Below are 19820 nucleotides of genomic sequence, written 5' to 3'. Positions count from 1 at the left end.
ATATATTTTAATTTGAGCCGACCATATGATTGGTTTTATTTATTTTTTTTGGGGGGGTGGGGGTATATTGGCCTGGAAAGAACTGAAAATAAATGACTTTGCTAACGACAGGATGAAACTGAATATCCTGCAACACAAAAATGACAGAATCAAATGTATACAAAAGTGAAAATAAAATGCGTAGTAACAGATGAAAACAAATGATCAATCCGGAAAAAATCCTCCTGCCCCCTGCACCACTCCAAAACCCCCACCCGCCAAAGTATCAAATGGTAGTTCCTAACGTCATAGGAAAGGGAGCTTGTTTGTGATGTAGTCTCTACATATAAAAACATATACACTATATTACATACAAAATGCATTTTCTAAAAGTTATCCCATGCTGTCTAGCTAGGCAAAAAAAAACAACATAAGTTATTGTTGGTTAAATCGATTTGTATTATATTTCATTTAAATATACTTGCTTTGGCCATTTATTTGTAGATTTGAAAAAGAGTATTAAACAAATCGAATCGCAAAAGTTCTAAAATGAATCAATCAAATGTAAAGTTAACGAATTTTAGCATAGAAATTCCGATAGAAAAAAATGTTCCAAATACGGCTAGAGATTCTGCATGTTCTGAGGATAGAAACAGCTAGTTAAACCGTTAATCAGAAAAAAATGTATACATATATTGATGTGTCAGAAATTTGTTTATTATGACTTAATACTTACAGTGGAAATAAAGTCAACAATAGTATACCGCTGATCAATAGTCATAATTCGATTAAGCAAAATCAAATCCGGGTAACAAACTAAAACCGAGTAAAACACATCAACTATAAGAGGAAAACAACGGAACACACAGAAACACTGAATTATAACAAAAGCAAACGCCAACATACATATAAACGGACTGTAGATAACAACTGCCATATTCCTGACTTGGTACAGGTCATTTTAAAAAAATAGTGGGTTGAACCTGGTTGTATGGCTAGCCAAGCCTCCAGCTTATATGGCAAAGTTAAAAATACAAAACGCAAGAACACTCAGAGAAATACATAAATAAATAATATAATAGTACATTACAACATGCAAACCGCAGAATAACAACGGACACCTCCTATGAATTTACGAAAGATATATTAAAAGAAGGAAATATCAAATATCTTACAGGAGCTGATGTAAATATAAAGGACAATGATGGTGATACACCTTTACATCTTATTCTTGGTATTCAACAAAGACCACCGGTGACGGGGGTATGTTATAAATACACAAACGTATATAAAGTCTAAAAAAGGAATATATATATATTTATATATATCTATAGTTTGTTTTTGTTAACTCTTATAATTTATTTAACAAATGAACAAGAGGAGTATATTGCTGTTTTGAAGTTTGCATGCTTATTTAAAACAATCCATATACTTATTTTCCAAATTTGCCATTTGTTCATGATGTATAAAACTGGATGATTATAATTCCTTAGAAAGAAAGTAACACCATTTCATATATTTACAGCTTCTTGGATTAATGCTGATGGCTCAGCCAAATGATGACAATGATCGTTTCAAAATAGCCTGTTTATTGATGGAAAATAAAGCAAACATTCAAACGACCAACAACAATGGTAAAACACCTCTTCAAGTTTGTCGAAGTCAGAGAGTAAAGAATGCAGTTGAAAACTACATACGACAAAAGTAATTCTGATTTTAACTATAATTCTGATATTTTTCAACCTTAATGTAAATTGAAAGAGAACTATAATTTTTGTGCATCCAAAGATCTCTTCTAGATTTATATTATCAAGAACGCTCTGCTTAGTCTTAGTTTCATAATTATTTCTTAATCTAACAACGATAAATACAGATTGATACATGTTATTTTCTATATCGACCCGGGTATCATCCCGAGACCCACATATCAGCCCAAAATAGTATTTCTAAAAATAATTTTCAGGTATTGATCTTATTGTATAAGGTTGAAGAGATCTATAATTCTTCGTTTCTTCATAATATATCATCCCCTCATTTCAGTACACTTCTTATATTACAATTTGTTTTCTAAAGTATTGCAAGCATTGTTGTTTTATCAATTATACATTTTAGATTCAATGAAGTTTTGTTAAAATTTGATGACCAAAAGATATATTCTTTATAAAATATTTGCTTGTGTAGAGACTGGCGGATATTTGCAGGTTTGAATAAATATTGAATGTACCCGTGGAGTAAATATCAATATACTTACAAACCGATGTACTCGTGGGGTAAACATAATGAAACCAAAAAACCGATGTACTCGTGGGGAGAACAATTAAACCAACAAACCGATGTTCTCGTGGGGTAAACATAATTAAACCAACAAACCGATGTACTCGTGGGGTAAACATAATGAAACCAAAAAACCGATGTACTCGTGGGGTGAACAATTAAACCAACAAACCGATGTTCTCGTGGGGTAAACATAATTAAACCAACAAACCGATGTACTCGTGGGGTAAACATAATGAAACCAAAAAACCGATGTACTCGTGGGGTGAACAATTAAACCAACAAACCGATGTTCTCGTGGGGTAAACATAATTAAACCATCAAACCGATGTACTCGTGGGGTAAACATCAATAAACCAACAAACCGATGTTATCGTGGGGTAAACATAATTAAACAAACACACCGTTGTACGCGTCGGGTAAACATAATTAAACCAACAAACCGATGTACTCGTCGGGTAAACATCAATAAACCAATAAACCGATGTACTCGTGGGGTTAACATCAATAAACCAATACACCGATGTTCTCGTGGGATAAACATCAATAAACCAACAAACCGATGTACCCGTGGGGTAAACATCAATAAACCATCAAACCGATGTACCCGTGGGGTAAACATCAATAAACCATCAAACCGATGTACCCGTGGGGTAAACATCAATAAACCATCAAACCGATGTACCCGTGGGGTAAACATCAATAAACCATCAAACCGCTGTACCGGTGGGGTAAACATCAATAAACCATCAAACCGATGTACCGGTGGGATAAACATCAATAAACCAACAAACCGATGTACCGGTGGGGTAAACATCAATAAACCATCAAACCGATGTACCCGTGGGGTAAACATCAATAAACCATCAAACCGATGTACCGGTGGGGTAAACATCAATAAACCATCAAACCGATGTACCCGTGGGGTAAACATCAATAAACCAACAAACCGATGTACCGGTGGGGTAAACATCAATAAACCATCAAACCGATGTACCCGTGGGGTAAACATCAATAAACCATCAAACCGATGTACCGGTGGGGTAAACATCAATAAACCAACAAACCGATGTACTCGTGGGGTAAACATCAATAAACCAACAAACCGATGTACTCGTGGGGTAAACATAATTAAACCAACAAACCGGTGTACTTGTGGAGTTTAACATCAATAAACCAACAAACCGATGTACTCGTGGGGTAAACATAATTAAACCAACAAACCAATGTACTCGTCGGGTAAACATCACAATGACAGCAACCCGACAAAACAAGATAATAAGAATATTGATCAAAATTAAATCATAAAATGACCAAGTATTGGAAACATATCTTGACAAAATTATAAACTTTCAGATTTAAAGTCAAATTGTATAGGTCGTGTTTTCTGATATTTCACCTTATTTAAACCAACCATAGCTTTTATTTCATTGTTATCACTTTCAAGGCAACCGCAACAACAGAAACCAGCGGCAACACGGGGAGCCACGGGAGATCCCTTTGTAGACTTACTGGCGGCATTGTTAGTCAAGCCGTGTGCAAATTGTAGAGAGAATGTTGCTAATGCAAAGTTCGTACCATGCGGGCACAAACTAGTATGCGAAGAGTGCAGTTTGAGATTTAATGTATGTCCACAATGTAGGTCGCCAGTACAAGCAAGGCTTGATAATCGTAAGTGTTTGTCTTTTATTAGAATATCTAGGTGCATATACACTATGAGTGTGTTTTGAACTCGACGCAATTTGGCATTCAGGCAAACACAAGTACCGATTGTCATGAGCTATGTAATTTGTTTGAATTTTACTATTGAGATTTGTTCATTAATTTACACAAAAAAAATGAATTCAGCAGCTTCCCGATTGTGAACGTTCCATTCTATCTATCAATATCCAGCAGCGGCTGTATGTAGAATATATATTTCACATGTAATACAATATTCTAGAGCTTGCATTTCCAATCATGATTTTCCTAAGTTGAAAAAAGAATAAAACTTAAAATACCGAACTCCAAGGAAAATTTAAAACGGAAAGTCCCTTATTAAATGGCAGCATCAAAAGCTAAAACACATCAAACGAATGGAAAACAACTGTCATATTCCTGACTTGGTACAGGCATTTTATTATGTAGAAAATGGTGGATTAAACCTGGTTTTATAGGTAGCTAAACCTCTCACTTGTATGACAGTCGTAACAAATTTCATTATATTGACAACAATTTGTGAACAAAACAAACAGACAAAATAGGTAAAAATGTCTATAATAGGGTTACAGCAGTCAACATTGTGTTATAATCTAAATCACTAGAAAGACAAACAAATTTGACAATAAAGGAATACAAAATGGCATATAGACAAAGCACATAAGCAAAAATGAAAGACATGAATACGAAAAATGGCCGCAGCATAATAACACAATGGCGGGATGTATAAGTACTGAGCCACGCCAAAAGAATATTACCACAAATGGACTAAACAATAATGATCAATAATTTACAAAGACAAATGAAAGAATACTTAAACACGTAATTAAGATGATAAACAGCGTCAGTACCTAGAATCTATATTTCAAGACCATCATGTATCATTTGTGAATTATCAACAAGGTCTTGGTATCTTCCGATGAACTTTTTTAGAAAAAGGACGACACGTTCTCTGACATAATCCTTGGATCTTCAACCTTCTGCTCAGACACTGGTGACGTTTTATAAAGCCTGAGTAGCAGCTGCAAGCTCTCGAAGTTATCACTTCGGAAATTTTACGGACACCATTAAGAGTTGACCGTTATGGAACACACTTGATTCACAGATGACGACAGATATGTTCCAATTCCGGTACCACAATCCCGTAGTAATTTCCCCGAATATGACCTACCGAATTAGACTTTTCATCGGGTTTGTACTTACATAAGCAACACGACGGGTAGCAAATGTGTTTTGTAGAATGTTTGTTTTTTGGTCGTATTAAGTTTTTAGCCATTGTTAGCCATATTCAGTTCGTTTTAGACTGATGGTTTGACAATCCTTTTGGTATCTTCTGACTTACTGTTGTAATGACGCAAATGTTTATGTTTGTTCTCTAACAGTTGAACATAACATTCCTACCATAAATACCATTGTGTAAGCCAGTATTCGAACCTAGGACTACTGACTCAGTTCGTTATTTGTCTTCATACTGAGCTCAGTAAATATTTACTTATTCTTGAAAATAAGGCTTCTTGTAAATTTTATACTGAATATTCATGTTATTCAAATAAAAGTTCCACTATTAAATAAAGGCAACAGTAGTATACTGTTGTTCAATAGTCATAAATCGATTAAGCGAAAACAAATCCGGGTCATAAACCAAAACCGAGGGAAACACATCAACTACAAGAGGAAAACAACGGAATAACAGAAACACTGAACTACAACAAAAAACAAACGCCAACATACGTAGAAACGGACTACTTGACAACAACTGCCATATTCCTGACTTGGTACAGGACATTTTAAGAAAAAATGGGTGGGTTGAACCTGGTTTTATGGCTAGCCAAAACTTATTAAATTATATTATGACTAATTAAAATAAAGAAGGATATTGAATAGACGAAAGATATGTATTGTAAAAACGTAAGATATCTGAACTTCGTGATATTCGTAATTGTTTGTAAAATAAGAAGATGTGGTATGATTGCCAATGAGACAACTCTCCACCAGAGACCAAATGACGTAGAATTAATCATTATAAGTCACCGTACGGCCATCAAGAATGAGCAAACCCATACCGTATAGAAGTTATATGTCTTTGTTTTCAAACCCTTTTAGTTTGAAAGTTTAGTGTATTTGTGGCAAGCGTTGTCTGGTGCCAATACTTTCCTGTCATCTTTTTATTTTATTAATTAATAGTGAGCAACAAATCAGAATAAGTGTTCTTATAAGTTGTTTTAAATTATTTTAACAGAAGGAAGACGGATTGTTCTTGAAGATCCTTGTCAAGTTCAATGAATAAACTGGACTGTAAAACGTAAAAATGAAAGCTATTTTCTTGTGTATCATGTGATGTAGATTGTACTATTCAATATTTGATTATCAATGATAATCAATGTATATTCTTAGTTTAGTGGTTAATATATGAAATGTAACGTATATTTCAGAAGAGTTTAGTTATTCAATTTAATATTAATATTTTTCTGTTATTTCACATGCACTTAACATTGAATGTCATCCATATTGTATTGTTTTACATCTTCTTCTGCTACATGTATTATCTCGGATTCATTTACCGTAGTTTGGGGTACACCAATTTAGACTTTAATGATATTTTGTTTTTATTTGTAATTTTTCTATTTCAAACAATTAAAGTATATGCATGAACTACATACAAAATAATACATGTAAGATATACACTATCATTATTATAAATACTTTATCGTTGGAAATAGTAGACATTTTCTATAGAACAGATCAAAAGAAAAAAGTAAAAAAAAAATATAAAAATAAATAGATAAATAAATAGTGATAAGTAACAGATAGTATAGATGTGGAAAATGAAGAAGAATGAAAAGAAAGAATTAAAAAAAAAGAAACAGAATTATCCAGTTACATCCCTATCAATATTACTTTTCTCTTTTCTAACAGCCAGCAACACAGGTCAAGAACATTTCATGAAAATTATATATTCTTTACAATAAATTATTGGTTGATAGTCATTAGCATGTATTAACTTAAAGGATTTTAATAACTTTCCACATATTGTCAAATTCAGTTATTTATTTAATTTTTTACAGCTATATTACTCTCTAATTTGTACATATCTTTCTTTTTATGTTGATTGCTTGCAGTGAGAGATTCTTTTAAAAGCATCTAGAATTATACATATATTGTTTAATATAATTAAAAATCATGTTGTTTACGGTTGTTAGGGAATATTTTGGAGAAAGCTCCAAAACGAAAGTTTAATTTATGCATTGGGAGACTTATTCCACCGGAAAGAAACCAGTTATCAATATCTTGTAGAAAATTTGGTACAGCAATTCCGAAAGAGATGTTCTATAGACCCGTTTTCTGTTTTACAAAATGTACATAAAGGATTATACATAAGTTTTATTGTAACTAGATTTGCTGCAATGATGCAGTGGTTAATCCTGTACGGCAACCACTGTAATTTACTATTTTTAGTAACAGCAATTGACAGTCTGAAAATATTTTTTCCAGTTCAGATTCTGTTCGCCTAAAAGTTTAACCCGTTTTAACTCTCCAGTAGGAATAACATTATTTCTAGTCAGTGCAGAATACATATCTTTAGTGATATTGCTAGCTGACTAATTGAATGATTTGATTGCTCTTTGGTATCTTCTTACCATTTCCATAGATCTAAATAAGAAACCAAGTTCATCTTATGGCAATCCGATATCGTGTTTGATGTTTAATTAATTTTCTTTGAAGTAAACTTATTGTTTTTTTGTTACTTGCATATCATATAGTAAGTTTTATTTTTGCATATTCCATGTTGATAAATGGTTTGATATTTACATTATTAATAATAAAACCAGTGTCAACTTATTTTATGTTCCTTAAAGAGTTGAGTTAGTTACTAAAAGAATTATGTTTTCATAATATATGAGCTATATGTACCTATAAAGTGTACAGAAATAAACTTATCATAGATAACAAGCTTAATTCTTTAAATGCCAGACGGACGTTTCGTCTAAAAAAGACGGATCAGTGACGCTCAAATTAAAGTTGAAAAAGCTATAAAAAGAAAGAAGAAAGAGCATTGAGGACCTACAATTCCGAAAGTTTTTTTTGGCAAATACAGCTGAGGCAATGTATTCCATTGGTAGAAAATCTTTAGTATTTCGAAAAGATCAAAGTTTCGCAAACAGTTAATTTATAATTATAACCATATCAATGATAATTCATGTCAACACAGAAGTGCCAAATAGTTGCCTGGTGATAACATCCGGGAGGAAATTAATTTAGGAGTATAACTTAACTTCTAGACCAGCGTATATAGATTTACTTCAGAACAGCGTGTATATCATTGAGTTGTACTGAAGAAGAGCGAGTAGAGTTGTGTTTCTGAACAGTGTATACAGTTGGACATTAGAATAGAGTGCATAGTTGGTTTATTGAAAAGAGTGCAAAGTTGTACTTCAGAACAGCGTCTAAAGTTGGACTTTAAAACAGAGTGTACAGTTGGACTATAGAACTGAAGTGCTTCAGACCAACGTGAATAGTTGTAATGGGAAAAATATGTCTGGTTGTACCTTAAACTTACCTGTAGCGTATGGATTTCATTAGATAAACCCATCTGGTCGTACTTAGAAAAATAACTCATCAAAGATACCAGGCTTATAATTTTTCTACAACAAAACACTCATCAGTGACGCTCGAAGTAAAAGAGTTAAAGGGCCATAATGTCTTGTTTTTAGAGCATCAAGTCTCGTTGCACTTCAGAACATTTCGCCTTGGTGAACTAACAGCATATATGATTGACCATCGGAACAACTTTTCTATGTATCAACATTCTTTCAGTGCCTGCAAATGGAATATATATATCCAGTTGATACGATATTCCAGAGCTTGCGTTTCCTATCATGATGTCTTTGATAGAGTGTTGCTGCTTACAACGAAGCTATTAAATCAAGAGTTCCAATTGGTGAACTTGAAATCATTCCCTTAAAAATGTTACGAACGCCATCAGGAGTTGGTTGGTTGTTATAAGATATCTGTTTTACAGATGACGCTGGATATATTCTTATTTTCATAACCACAATCCCGTCCTCCTTTTCCCTAAATGTGACCAACTGACGTCTGATTTTCGTGTGAAGCAGGATCTGCTTACCCTTCCGGAGCACCTGAGATCAACCACGACTTATGAGTTTGAATGTTCCTTTGGTATCTTTCGCCTCTCTTTTAAGATCAGCACTGACGTAAATCCTTTAAAACACCGTGTTGAGGTTTTGATAAGTGACACTGATTATACTTTAGAACATATTATGTGGTTATGCTTTTAAAAAACAACGTGTATAGTTTAATAGTAGAACAATGTGTTTAATTTTACTGTGTCTAGATCTTCAAAACAGCCTGTTCCACTTTATTTAAAACACCTTGGACAGTTGGACTGTAGAAAAGCGTGTCTAGTTGTAAAGGAAAAGCATACAATGCTTTTGTTTTTAGAAAATGCGTCTTGTTGATCTTAGGCAACCATGTCTTGTACTTTAGAGTATATAGGGTGATCATACTTTAGACCAGCATGTTTATTTTCTACGTAAGAACAATGTAACAGATAGCACGTGTGGTTAGAAACTGTTTCAGTGTTTGGTTTCGCTGTTCTACGCTGCAGTTACAATGCTTTGCCATATATGACCTAGTTCTAATGATAATATAAATTAGGCAAAAGTTGTTAACCGATGTTTAAATCACATTAATAGATAAAGAAATCAAGGTAACAAACACAAATTGAGGGAATTGCGTGAACTTCAAAAGGAGCGTGACCGGTTTCGTATGGGTAAGCGTCTCCTGATATGGATGGATTTACCGCCATGAAAATCCACAGTTTGTCAAAATGTTATAAAATAGGGAATACGACAATATTGGTATAAATACAGATCAGACCAATTTTATGTATTCCATTATTTAAAACGACAAGTATACAGCTAGCGAGCTGAGACAGACATATCACGAGGGTAAAGTATTAATTGTGATGTGTAATTGCCAAACTAACGGGCAGAGGACATGTTACGGCTGTGAAATTAGAAGTTGACGCTTGGTTAGCTGAATTAATTACGTTTGCCAGCATACAGCCATAAAGTCAGATATTGGACTTTAATCAACCCTTTAGAAATGTACATTGCCATTGTAAGCACTCCTGTGTCAATATTTATTTTCAAGGATTGATAAAATTTGAATTATTATTTGTGGGGAGTCATGGCCAAAGTTGTGTTTGCTCTCACACATACAGTTTTCATCCCGGTTTAAAGGTGATGTCAAAAGTGTACAACAATAATTTGTAGAACGAACATCAGATTTGATAGATATTTTTCAGAATTACATGTCCTTTTAAATGCAATGACTAAATGAATCAACAAATTAAGCATTCAAACACCTTCAATTTCCAAATTCATCGAAACAAGTGATTTGAATGCTTTAGATCAGCGATTTTTCGAACGATTTGAAAAATAAGAGGTGATGAAATAGGTAAATATTATTGCACGTTAACATGATTTGAAATTTTCTTGCACCCATATTTGTCAATGGACTTTAAATTATTTATACCAAAGGTTAACATCAGTAATATGGCAGAAATGTTAAAAAAATTATGGAGGTTAATTATGTTTACGGAAGCTATATCTTTGAAAATATATTATATAGAAAATTTCAGTAAGTAAGCAGAGAAAATTGACTTCTCTGTAACAATTGTTTTTTTGCAAAGTTGCTGCCGTCACAATTTATACATCTTCTGAGTACAATGTCCATTACTTTGACGCAAATTTGAAAATGTTCCCTTCATTGCCCTTGCTCATTCTATTTTTTCGTCATAATAAATAAAAATAGGAAAAGTATTAACGAGAGCATTTAGTCCTTAAGATGTAAGTAACTATCAAATAGCTTTATTTAACATTGACATATGTTCGCTTTGGATTACCAATCGATCTATGATACGTTTCATTTTACATAATCCATTAAATGCTTGATATACAATATCAATGTAGGTGGTGTGAAACACGAACAATGAATCAATCTGTATCATGTGCGACTCCAATTATAAATAATGATAAGTAGTACGTTGGAAGTATACTAATTGAATACGGTAGAAGTGTTTTATGTCTATACTTTATTACAAATGTTACGCATAGCAAGTTTTTATAAATTATAAACAAAATATTGACAAACAATCTGTAAAATCATTTGAATAATTTGTCGTTCCAACGTATAACGTTGAATAATTTAAATACCTTCATCAATTCGAATCGGTATTATATACTTATATCCGCTTGTCAATTCATACATTTGAATTTTGGATCTATGCCATTTAACTTCCTTTAGAAATTCCAAATAATCATTAGATGTTCCACGAAAAGTATCCCTAGTTTCGTTTTTATCAAACGTAGACGTTCGGTAAGTCATTTTTTTAGGTTATTTCTGTAACTCTTTTCCTACTTGTTATATTTTGTTCCAATTGCCATCTCCTTGATTTTAAGACTACAATATAAAAAGTGAAAATCATCATTTATTTCTAAATTTCTGCGTTCATATATATGTTATTAGATGCCTATTTAAATTTGATAACTTCTTTAAAATACAATATGTAAAAAGTCATAACAGCGGGAACTCTTTAGTCTGATTATCCTTGACATTATTATGCTCATGCAGGTATATATCTCATTATATCTCTATCATACTAGTATACTGTTTGTGATAGGTGCAAACATTGCATTTACAAATGTTTTATATAAGTGGCAGTTTATTCTCCAGAGGGTAATTGTTGTTTGGAAGAGCCTGTGTTCTATCTACATATTGGTGTTGTGTTTTGCAGTTTTTTCTTTTATTTTTTCTCCTTCTGTAAACTGTGTTGTCTGTATTTCTCCTTCTTACATTATTGCCGCCTTGATATCTACATTTTTATAAATCTGGATTATGTTCACATATACAAATTCATAATTTTGCTGACATGCTGACATGCTAAAGATAATGGATTCAACACCGGTTAAATGCAAATATGTGTCCACAAGTATTGCGTCTTGACCAAGTGAACATTGAATGCCCTGTCACATATTATTTTTAAGTGTTTATATGTCATAAAAGAAACACTAGGTAATAATTCATTTTTGTTGCTTCTTTGTCCATCGAAAAGCTATGTTAGTAATGTTGAAAAAGAAAATGAAGCGTTTCCTTTATCCCAAAGATTCAATTATTGGATACATAAGTTTAACGTTTCTTTCTTGCCATAAAGTAAATATACAATATATGTACATTGTCGGAAAATATAAATTTATTTGTATGAGCTTTAGAAACAGAACAAAAAGCGAGGCTCGCCGAGCTTTTCTCCTGTTTCGCAGCGAGTACAAATAAATTTTATATTTTCCGACAATGTACATATATCGTTTTTATCACCCAACACTTGCAACTTAAGTTGTTTAAATCTAAATCATTGTCTCTAACTTTTCAAAGAAATCGACATATTTTAAACGCGGACCGCGAAGAGGACCCCAAAATGAACTGGTACGCAAAAAGAAATATCCACATTACCGCTTGCTCAACATGGGAGAGGGGTAACAGGAGACTTTATTTGTACAAGTACAAATAAAAGACTTTATTTGTACAAGTACAAATAAAGCAAAATTTATTTGTGTACCTGTTATTTGTACAATAGTTGGCTGATTGCAGGATAAATTATATTAAACTTGTATCATTCTGTAAACACTGTGTTGATTAAAATGCGTTGTTTTGAATATAAATTCAAAAGACATTTATACAAATGTGAAAAAATAGCTAATATATTTTATCAGTGTCGTATGTAGTTAGTATGAATTAAACAAACACATTCAATTTGTTTTCTACCCAAAGAAAATCGTGTATTATCTATATGGTGATCATTTCATTTGACATTTTAATCAATCTATATGGCCTTTCAAAATAGATATCAGATAAAAAGTATATTGTTAAATAAACTTTAAATTACAGTGTCCAGTTATTTTGTTATTATTGTGTTCATGGCTGTCATCCAAAATCGTATTTGATCTGAAATAAAGATCAACAAATAAAATATTTATAACATAATTGCCCGAAGTTTAATATCAATGAAAAGCATACACAGAGTAAGTTATTTACAATTTCGTCTTAAATGTCTTTTTTTTTTGCTTATTCAGTAAAGTGTCACTTCGTGTCTGCAATTTAAAATTAACTAACTTATGTACCATGAACAACAGTCATATTAACATTAACGCAAGCACTTAATTATTTAAAAAGCATCGTCACAAACTTAAGTTGACAGAGTTGAAAGCTTTTTTAAATACAAAAAAAAAATATAATTGATAACTTAGATAAATAAACTGGGAATTACCATAGAAACGGGCACCTTTCTTTCTGTAGGTTTCAAAATCCTGATTTCTACATTTTATTAGAATTAATAACGTCAAACTTATTTTCCTTAAAACCTTTTTATCTTTTTTTTTTATCTTATCCACTTATATATTTTTCTTACTCTTACGAAACTAATAAGGGGGCCTTTGTAGTCGAGGGGTCAAAGTTGTTTATTTACTGTGTTACTAGCCTGTCAAGGTTGTGTTCGACTGCAAGTTTTCAAGGTCGTTGGTTCTGTACTGGCTTCCACCAACAATATAAACTGGCATCACGAACTCAATTATAGTGATGAATGTGCCGATAAAAACCAACAATTAATCAATCAAAATGATTTTATAATCTTTAATAAGATCTATATGTGTTTTGGAATGTGTGTATTACTATAAACATGTCGGCAGGGGCCTTGGTGACGGGGTAGTTGAGCTACTTTATCACTAGCCTGTCAACACCGAGGTTGTGAGTTCGAGTCCCTCATGTGGCAGGTGCGTTAGACTCCAATCTTAATTGACAAGGATTGTAAGTTTTCCTACCGATGGTTGATTGTTCTCTCCGGGTACTTCAGCTTCGTCCACCAATAAATACTGGCCGCCAGGAAATAGTCAACAATGATGTTAGTGGCCATAAACACCTATCAATCAATCAATGAATCACTCATTAAACATGTGGGGTACGCTATGTGTACTGGCATGGCTAAATTAGCATACCAATGTTCCCGCCAATATAGTTTTTGGACTTTTTGTAAATTTTGTATTATGGTCATTGAACAATGACTACTTACTATGTGTTTACAATTTACCGAGAATATGTGATTTTACCGACATACAACGCAAGTTCTAACAGTTGTTTTCCATACGTTAAATGTGTTTGAGCTTTTGATTTTGCCATTTGATAAGGGACTTTCCGGTTTGAAATTTGCATGGAGTTCGGTATTTTTGTTATTTTACTATTTTCATGCATATTCATTTACAGACCATGGTAAACATGGTGCAAAGTATTTGTTCCATGCTCAGATTTACGAACTATTGTTTTTTCCTTATTTTAATGGATTAAGAATTTAGAAGTTCTGCCAGAAACAGTTTCTATTGGTCTTAATTGTTGTATTGTTTTCGAATGCTTGATATTTTCCGATTTTCCAGAGAAACAGTTTAAAGTTCCCTGTTTTAAAAAATGCTGTAATCTTAGACTATTACTCTTAAATGTTTCAAAAAGTTCAAAGAATTTAAAAGATGACAGTGGTCATTTCAGTGTTAATTTCACGTGACATGAATTCATGAAAATTAATGTGGAGACAGTTGAACATTATTATGTTTTAATCAGAGCATTTGAGGATTATGTTTTAACATAATTGATAGCATTAGCAGAACAAACATTTGAAACATGGAATTCCGTGAAACAATTAAAAATAACATTTCAAGTAGCCCGCATTGCATTGTTGCTCATTGTGTCAATTTGTTAATTGTTATGATGCGATGTTTACATTTTTTTTCGGGAAATTACTATGGTAATTAATTCTTCCATCAGAATTGTAATGGTCTCGATCTGTCAAAGAAATCTATTTATTCAGATAATGTTATGCTTCAAAACATGCTTCTGATTTTCCGCTCGAACGCCACGTATGTATTGAAATCTTGCATTTCAATGGAATGATGTTCTTGTAACGTATCGTTAGATCTGAATTTAATGAATGTTTGTTTTAAATGAGTTAGGTTTTTTGTAATCATACCAATATTCAGAAATTGTTTCTGATTCCTATCAGAGTACAATTTGTCTGTTACAGAAAAAAAAAAGAAACCAAAATAATCAATATAAAATGCGGGTTGAAATTATCCCCGGTTTTGGTGGAGGTCGTGTTGTGTTTTGGTTGTTTTTCATTTTTGCCATGGACTTGTCAGTTTGTCATTACCTAATGAGTTTAAATATCCCTTTGGTATCTTCTGCCTCTTGTTTAAAGACAACACCTTGGTCACGAACAAACGACAAAGAAGAAGACACATTTCCATGAAACGCTGCTCAGAAAATTGCAATACAAACCAGTTAAACAAAAGGAATGAATTTAATTAATCCGGCTCCCGACATCTAGCCGTCGAATTTCACAAGACAAACAAAAGGAATGAATTCAAATACTCCCGACATCTAGCCGTCGAATTATACAAGAAATTTATCAGTTAGAACACAAACACTCTGATTGTCAATGATAAACAACAATGATATAGCTATGATGGAAGATGACACACAACGATCAAGGTAGCTTGAAAGTTACCATCCACAACTACATTTTGTCATATACTATTATGGAAGTTGTTGATATAAAGTCATCTAAAATCGTTTTTAAAATGTTTTGTTGTTTTACCAAATAAAGGCAATAGAAGTATACCGCTGTTCAATAGTCATAAATCGATTTAACTGAAACAAATCCGGGTCACAAACCAAAACTGATGGAAACACATCAATTATAAGAGGAAACAAAACGGAACAACAGAAACACTGAACTGCTACAAAAACAAACGCCAACATACATAAAAACGGACTATGTGATAACAATTGCCATATTCCTAACTTGGTACAGGACATTTCAAGAAAAAAATGTGGGTTGAACCTGGTTTTATGGCTAGCCAAACCTCCCGCTTATATAGCAATGTTAAAAATACCGCTAAAATGACAACATTACGTGACAGGAATAAAGTACAAATAAATACTTAAATAAATAATATAATAGTCCATTGCAACATGTAAACCACAGAATAACAACGAACACCTAAAATTTATTTACAACAGAACTCAAATACAGCACAACATTCTTAATTGTAGGTGTTTTGCAGATGTATTTAGATTGCTTTTAAGATTTTTCTTTCGGTAAGTGACTACATATAAATTATTGACATAAATTACATTTGATTTAGAAATTATATAGTCCATATTTGTAGTCTGAAAGAAAGTTGCAATTGACTTATCGATTCCAGTGTTTACACGAATTATCATTGATGTGGTCATAATTATAAATTGTTTCCAAACTTTGAAATTTTCGAAATACTAAGAATGTTCTACCCCAGGAATATATTACCTTAGCTGCATTTGGAAAACTTTTAGGAATTTTGGGTCCTCAATGCTCTTCAACGTCGTTTTTAACCTATCTAATTTGAGCGACACTGATGAGTCTTTTTTAGACAAAACGCACGTCTGGCGTTCAAAATTTCAATCCATGTATCTCCGATAAGTTTTTTTATTATAATCTTGGGCCCGTATGCATAAAACCACCTAAGTTAAGATTTGTTCCGAACGGACAGATTTTTCTTCGTGTCCTATGATAAATTAGTACTACGAATTGAAATCTTAACTTAATTGGTTTTATGCATATCAGCCCTGGTATCTTTGATGAGTTTCATATTATTATTAAATTTGTATTTTACAAGGTACTGAACAAGAATGTCCATTGGCTTGCGAGTAGTGCGAGGACCAGACTGGAAACAGGGCGAAAAAGATGGCGGAGAAGGACATTTGGGTACAGTTGTTTGCGTTAAGGAAAATAACTCTGTTGATGTCGTTTGGGACAATGGAAATTTAACAACATGCAACATTGGAAAAGACGGGCGAAGGGAATTGCGAGTGGTTGATAATGCACCTACAGGTAAGAAATAATAATACAATGTAATAATGATAATAATAATAATAATGATAATAATAATTATAATAATTATAATAATAATAATAATAATAATTATAATAATAATGATAATAATAATGATAATACATTGTAATAATAATAATTGGGTCAAACCTGTTTATACGGTCTCAACCCTCCCCAAACTGTGACTTTTATTGTCGTGTTGCTTCTGAAAGTTAACATTCTGATCCAATAAAAATAGATAAACAGATATTGCTAATTTCTCGAAAATTAGGAAATTATATCGTGTAAAAAATCATTAAGGATTATCCTCTGACGTTTTGAAAAAATGAAGAAGATGTGGAATAATTGCATATGAGGCAACACTTCACCAGAGACCAAATGACATAGAAGTTAATTATAGGTCACCGTACGACCTTCAACAATGAGCAAAACCTATACCGCATAGTCAGCTATAAAAGGCCCCAAAATGACAAATGTAAAACAATTCAAACGAGAAAACTAACGGCCTGATTTATGTAAAAACAAAGAACCAAATACAAATACGATTTAAAGCAAATAACGACAACCAATGAATTATAGGCTCCTGACCTGGTACAGGCACACACAGAATATGGTGGGGCTAAACAAGTCATCGGGCGCCCAACCCTCTCCCAACATAGGACAACGGTATAACAGCACAACACATGAACAAACTACAAAAATCAGTTGATAAGGGCTCAACTCACTAGATCACAAAAACACAGACAGGACGTGGCAGGGCATTTATACATCCTTACAACAAAAACAAAAAACAACAAGCACAGATCCGAGAACACTCGCAGTCACCGACACCTAGCTCAAAGCCAACATCAACCCACAATAAATCATGTAACTAGGACGAAATCAGTACACATTCAGCACCAAATGGACTCAGTGTAAAGACGTCAACAACAGTCAGAGAAAAGCATGACCCTGTGCAATGCCTAAATACAAGTACCGATAGATTGTAGAACTGTGAATGTGCACTTGTATATGTATATGTATATATACAAGTTTAAATTGAAAACAACGTTCAAACATATGGTTGCGTTGGATAAAAACCACAATCTTTATACGTGTCTATGCAAAACAAATTTCTTGGTAGAGGGGTCTAAAATATATATGTCTAAATTGAAAACAACGTTCAAACTTATGATTGCGTCGGATAAAAACACCAATTTTTATACGTGTGCATGCAAAACGAATTTCTTGGTAGAGGGGTCTAATATGTATATAAGTCTAAATTGAAAACAACGTTCAAGGCTATGATTGCGTTGAATAAAAACCGCAATTTTTATACGTGTGTATGCAAAACAAATTTCTTGGTAGAGGGGTATAAATACAGCACAAACCACATTTTTAAAAAGACCAAAAAGTGAAAAAGTATATTTAAACAAAACGCATTTGACTAACAGGTCGAACAACGGATGTTCTTAAACCCTGCTGACTGCCATTGGCGATTGCCAAATAAACATATCACAAGCTGTAACAAAATGGATCTTTATTATTAATATAATACCAAACAGAAAACAATAAACTTGCGGAAAAGATGGTAAACCGCAAACATGAGGTACAAAAATTTGTACACCATATCCGGATTTCGACAATTAATGTCTCTTCAGTGATGATAGGAATCGAAACGGTTTTTGGAAGGCCATATAATTTACCTCAATTTTAGGATAGACTCTTGAATTTTGAAGAGTCGAAATAGGATGAACGGATCATATAAACCCGAAGGCAAATATAATACAAGCCCAAACGAAAAAAAAATATAAATAAGTCTAAATTGAAAACAACGTTCAAACCTATGATTGCGTTGGATAAAAACCGCAATTTTTATACGTGTGCAGTACGTCTTAACAATGACAACTCTACGACAGATCCATCCATTGGATCACCAGTGAAGGTGATAAACGGCTGAAAACACATATTATATTCATAATTACTCTAAATATCAGCACTGCATTGTTAAATCTGCAAATTTGCTGAAGCAAATTTTTGTTTTTCCCTCGCTGGGATTCGAACTCAAGCTATTGGGATATCGAGATAATACCGCATGCACTGTGCCCAGCGCTCAAGACCATTCGGCCAACTAGACTGATGTTCAAATCCTAAAAACTCATTATTTGCTAGGAAGACAAAGCAAGCTAACAAACAAAAACTAAGGAAATAGCATGAATTACACGGGGTATGGGTCTGCTGCTATGCACGTATAACCCCTCCCATTCCAATTCCATACTGAAGTCAAAATTTCACAAAATACGACAAAAAAATACAGAATATCAATGTACATTATACAAAGATATTTATCCAACATTTTAAGGATACATTGTTTTTTATTTTGTAGGAAACTATATGTATATTTACTGTATCTGTGAATTTGTTAGTATAGATGAAGAACTTATGATTTTTGTTATAGGAATAAAGCATTACGGAATAGCATGCAATGTATGTAAAAGACAACCTATACTCGGAACTCGATGGAAATGTGTAAAATGTGAAGGCATCAATCTTTGCACCATTTGTTATTTCTCCGATAAGCACGATCTAAGTCATGAATTTGAACGATATAACAGACAAACAACAAGCAGACCGTAAGCAGTATTTGTAATTGTAGCTGTTAATCATTACTAGGTGTATTTTATAGCTTTTCATGTGTTTTGATCTTATCTATACATCCTTGGCTTTCAACTTTTATAATACAGCTATATCCTGAAAAGATGCACGAAACGTATTTAATAATTGAGTGATTGGTGTTTAACGCCACTTACAGCACTATAAGCTATTCCAAAGCCGGAGTGCATGGAGAGATCTTCCAACTTTAGACAGAAAAAATGAAAATCCATGTTGATAAAAAATA

At 32.9% G+C, this 19820-nt stretch overlaps 1 protein-coding gene across 2 annotated transcripts in view; it reads left to right on the top strand.

Moving 5' to 3' along the window:
* Nucleotides 1-7902, top strand: part of LOC127732397 (E3 ubiquitin-protein ligase MIB2-like) — a 40017-nt gene extending 32115 nt beyond the window's left edge. For both annotated transcript variants that reach the window (XM_052241434.1, XM_052241433.1), the window contains 4 exons: nt 1157-1242; nt 1505-1683; nt 3701-3924; nt 6191-7902. In XM_052241434.1, coding sequence (XP_052097394.1) covers nt 1157-1242; nt 1505-1683; nt 3701-3924; nt 6191-6234 — 533 coding nt within the window. In that variant the 3' untranslated portion in view covers nt 6235-7902. The remainder of the gene's footprint in view (nt 1-1156; nt 1243-1504; nt 1684-3700; nt 3925-6190) is intronic.
* Nucleotides 7903-19820: the final 11918 nt, after the last annotated feature.

The sequence above is a fragment of the Mytilus californianus genome, unplaced genomic scaffold (genome assembly GCF_021869535.1).
Source record: "Mytilus californianus isolate M0D057914Y unplaced genomic scaffold, xbMytCali1.0.p SCAF_24, whole genome shotgun sequence".
Classification (NCBI taxonomy): domain Eukaryota; kingdom Metazoa; phylum Mollusca; class Bivalvia; order Mytilida; family Mytilidae; genus Mytilus; species Mytilus californianus.
Note: the sequence above shows the minus strand (reverse complement) of the source record. Positions and strands in the feature narration are given on the sequence as shown.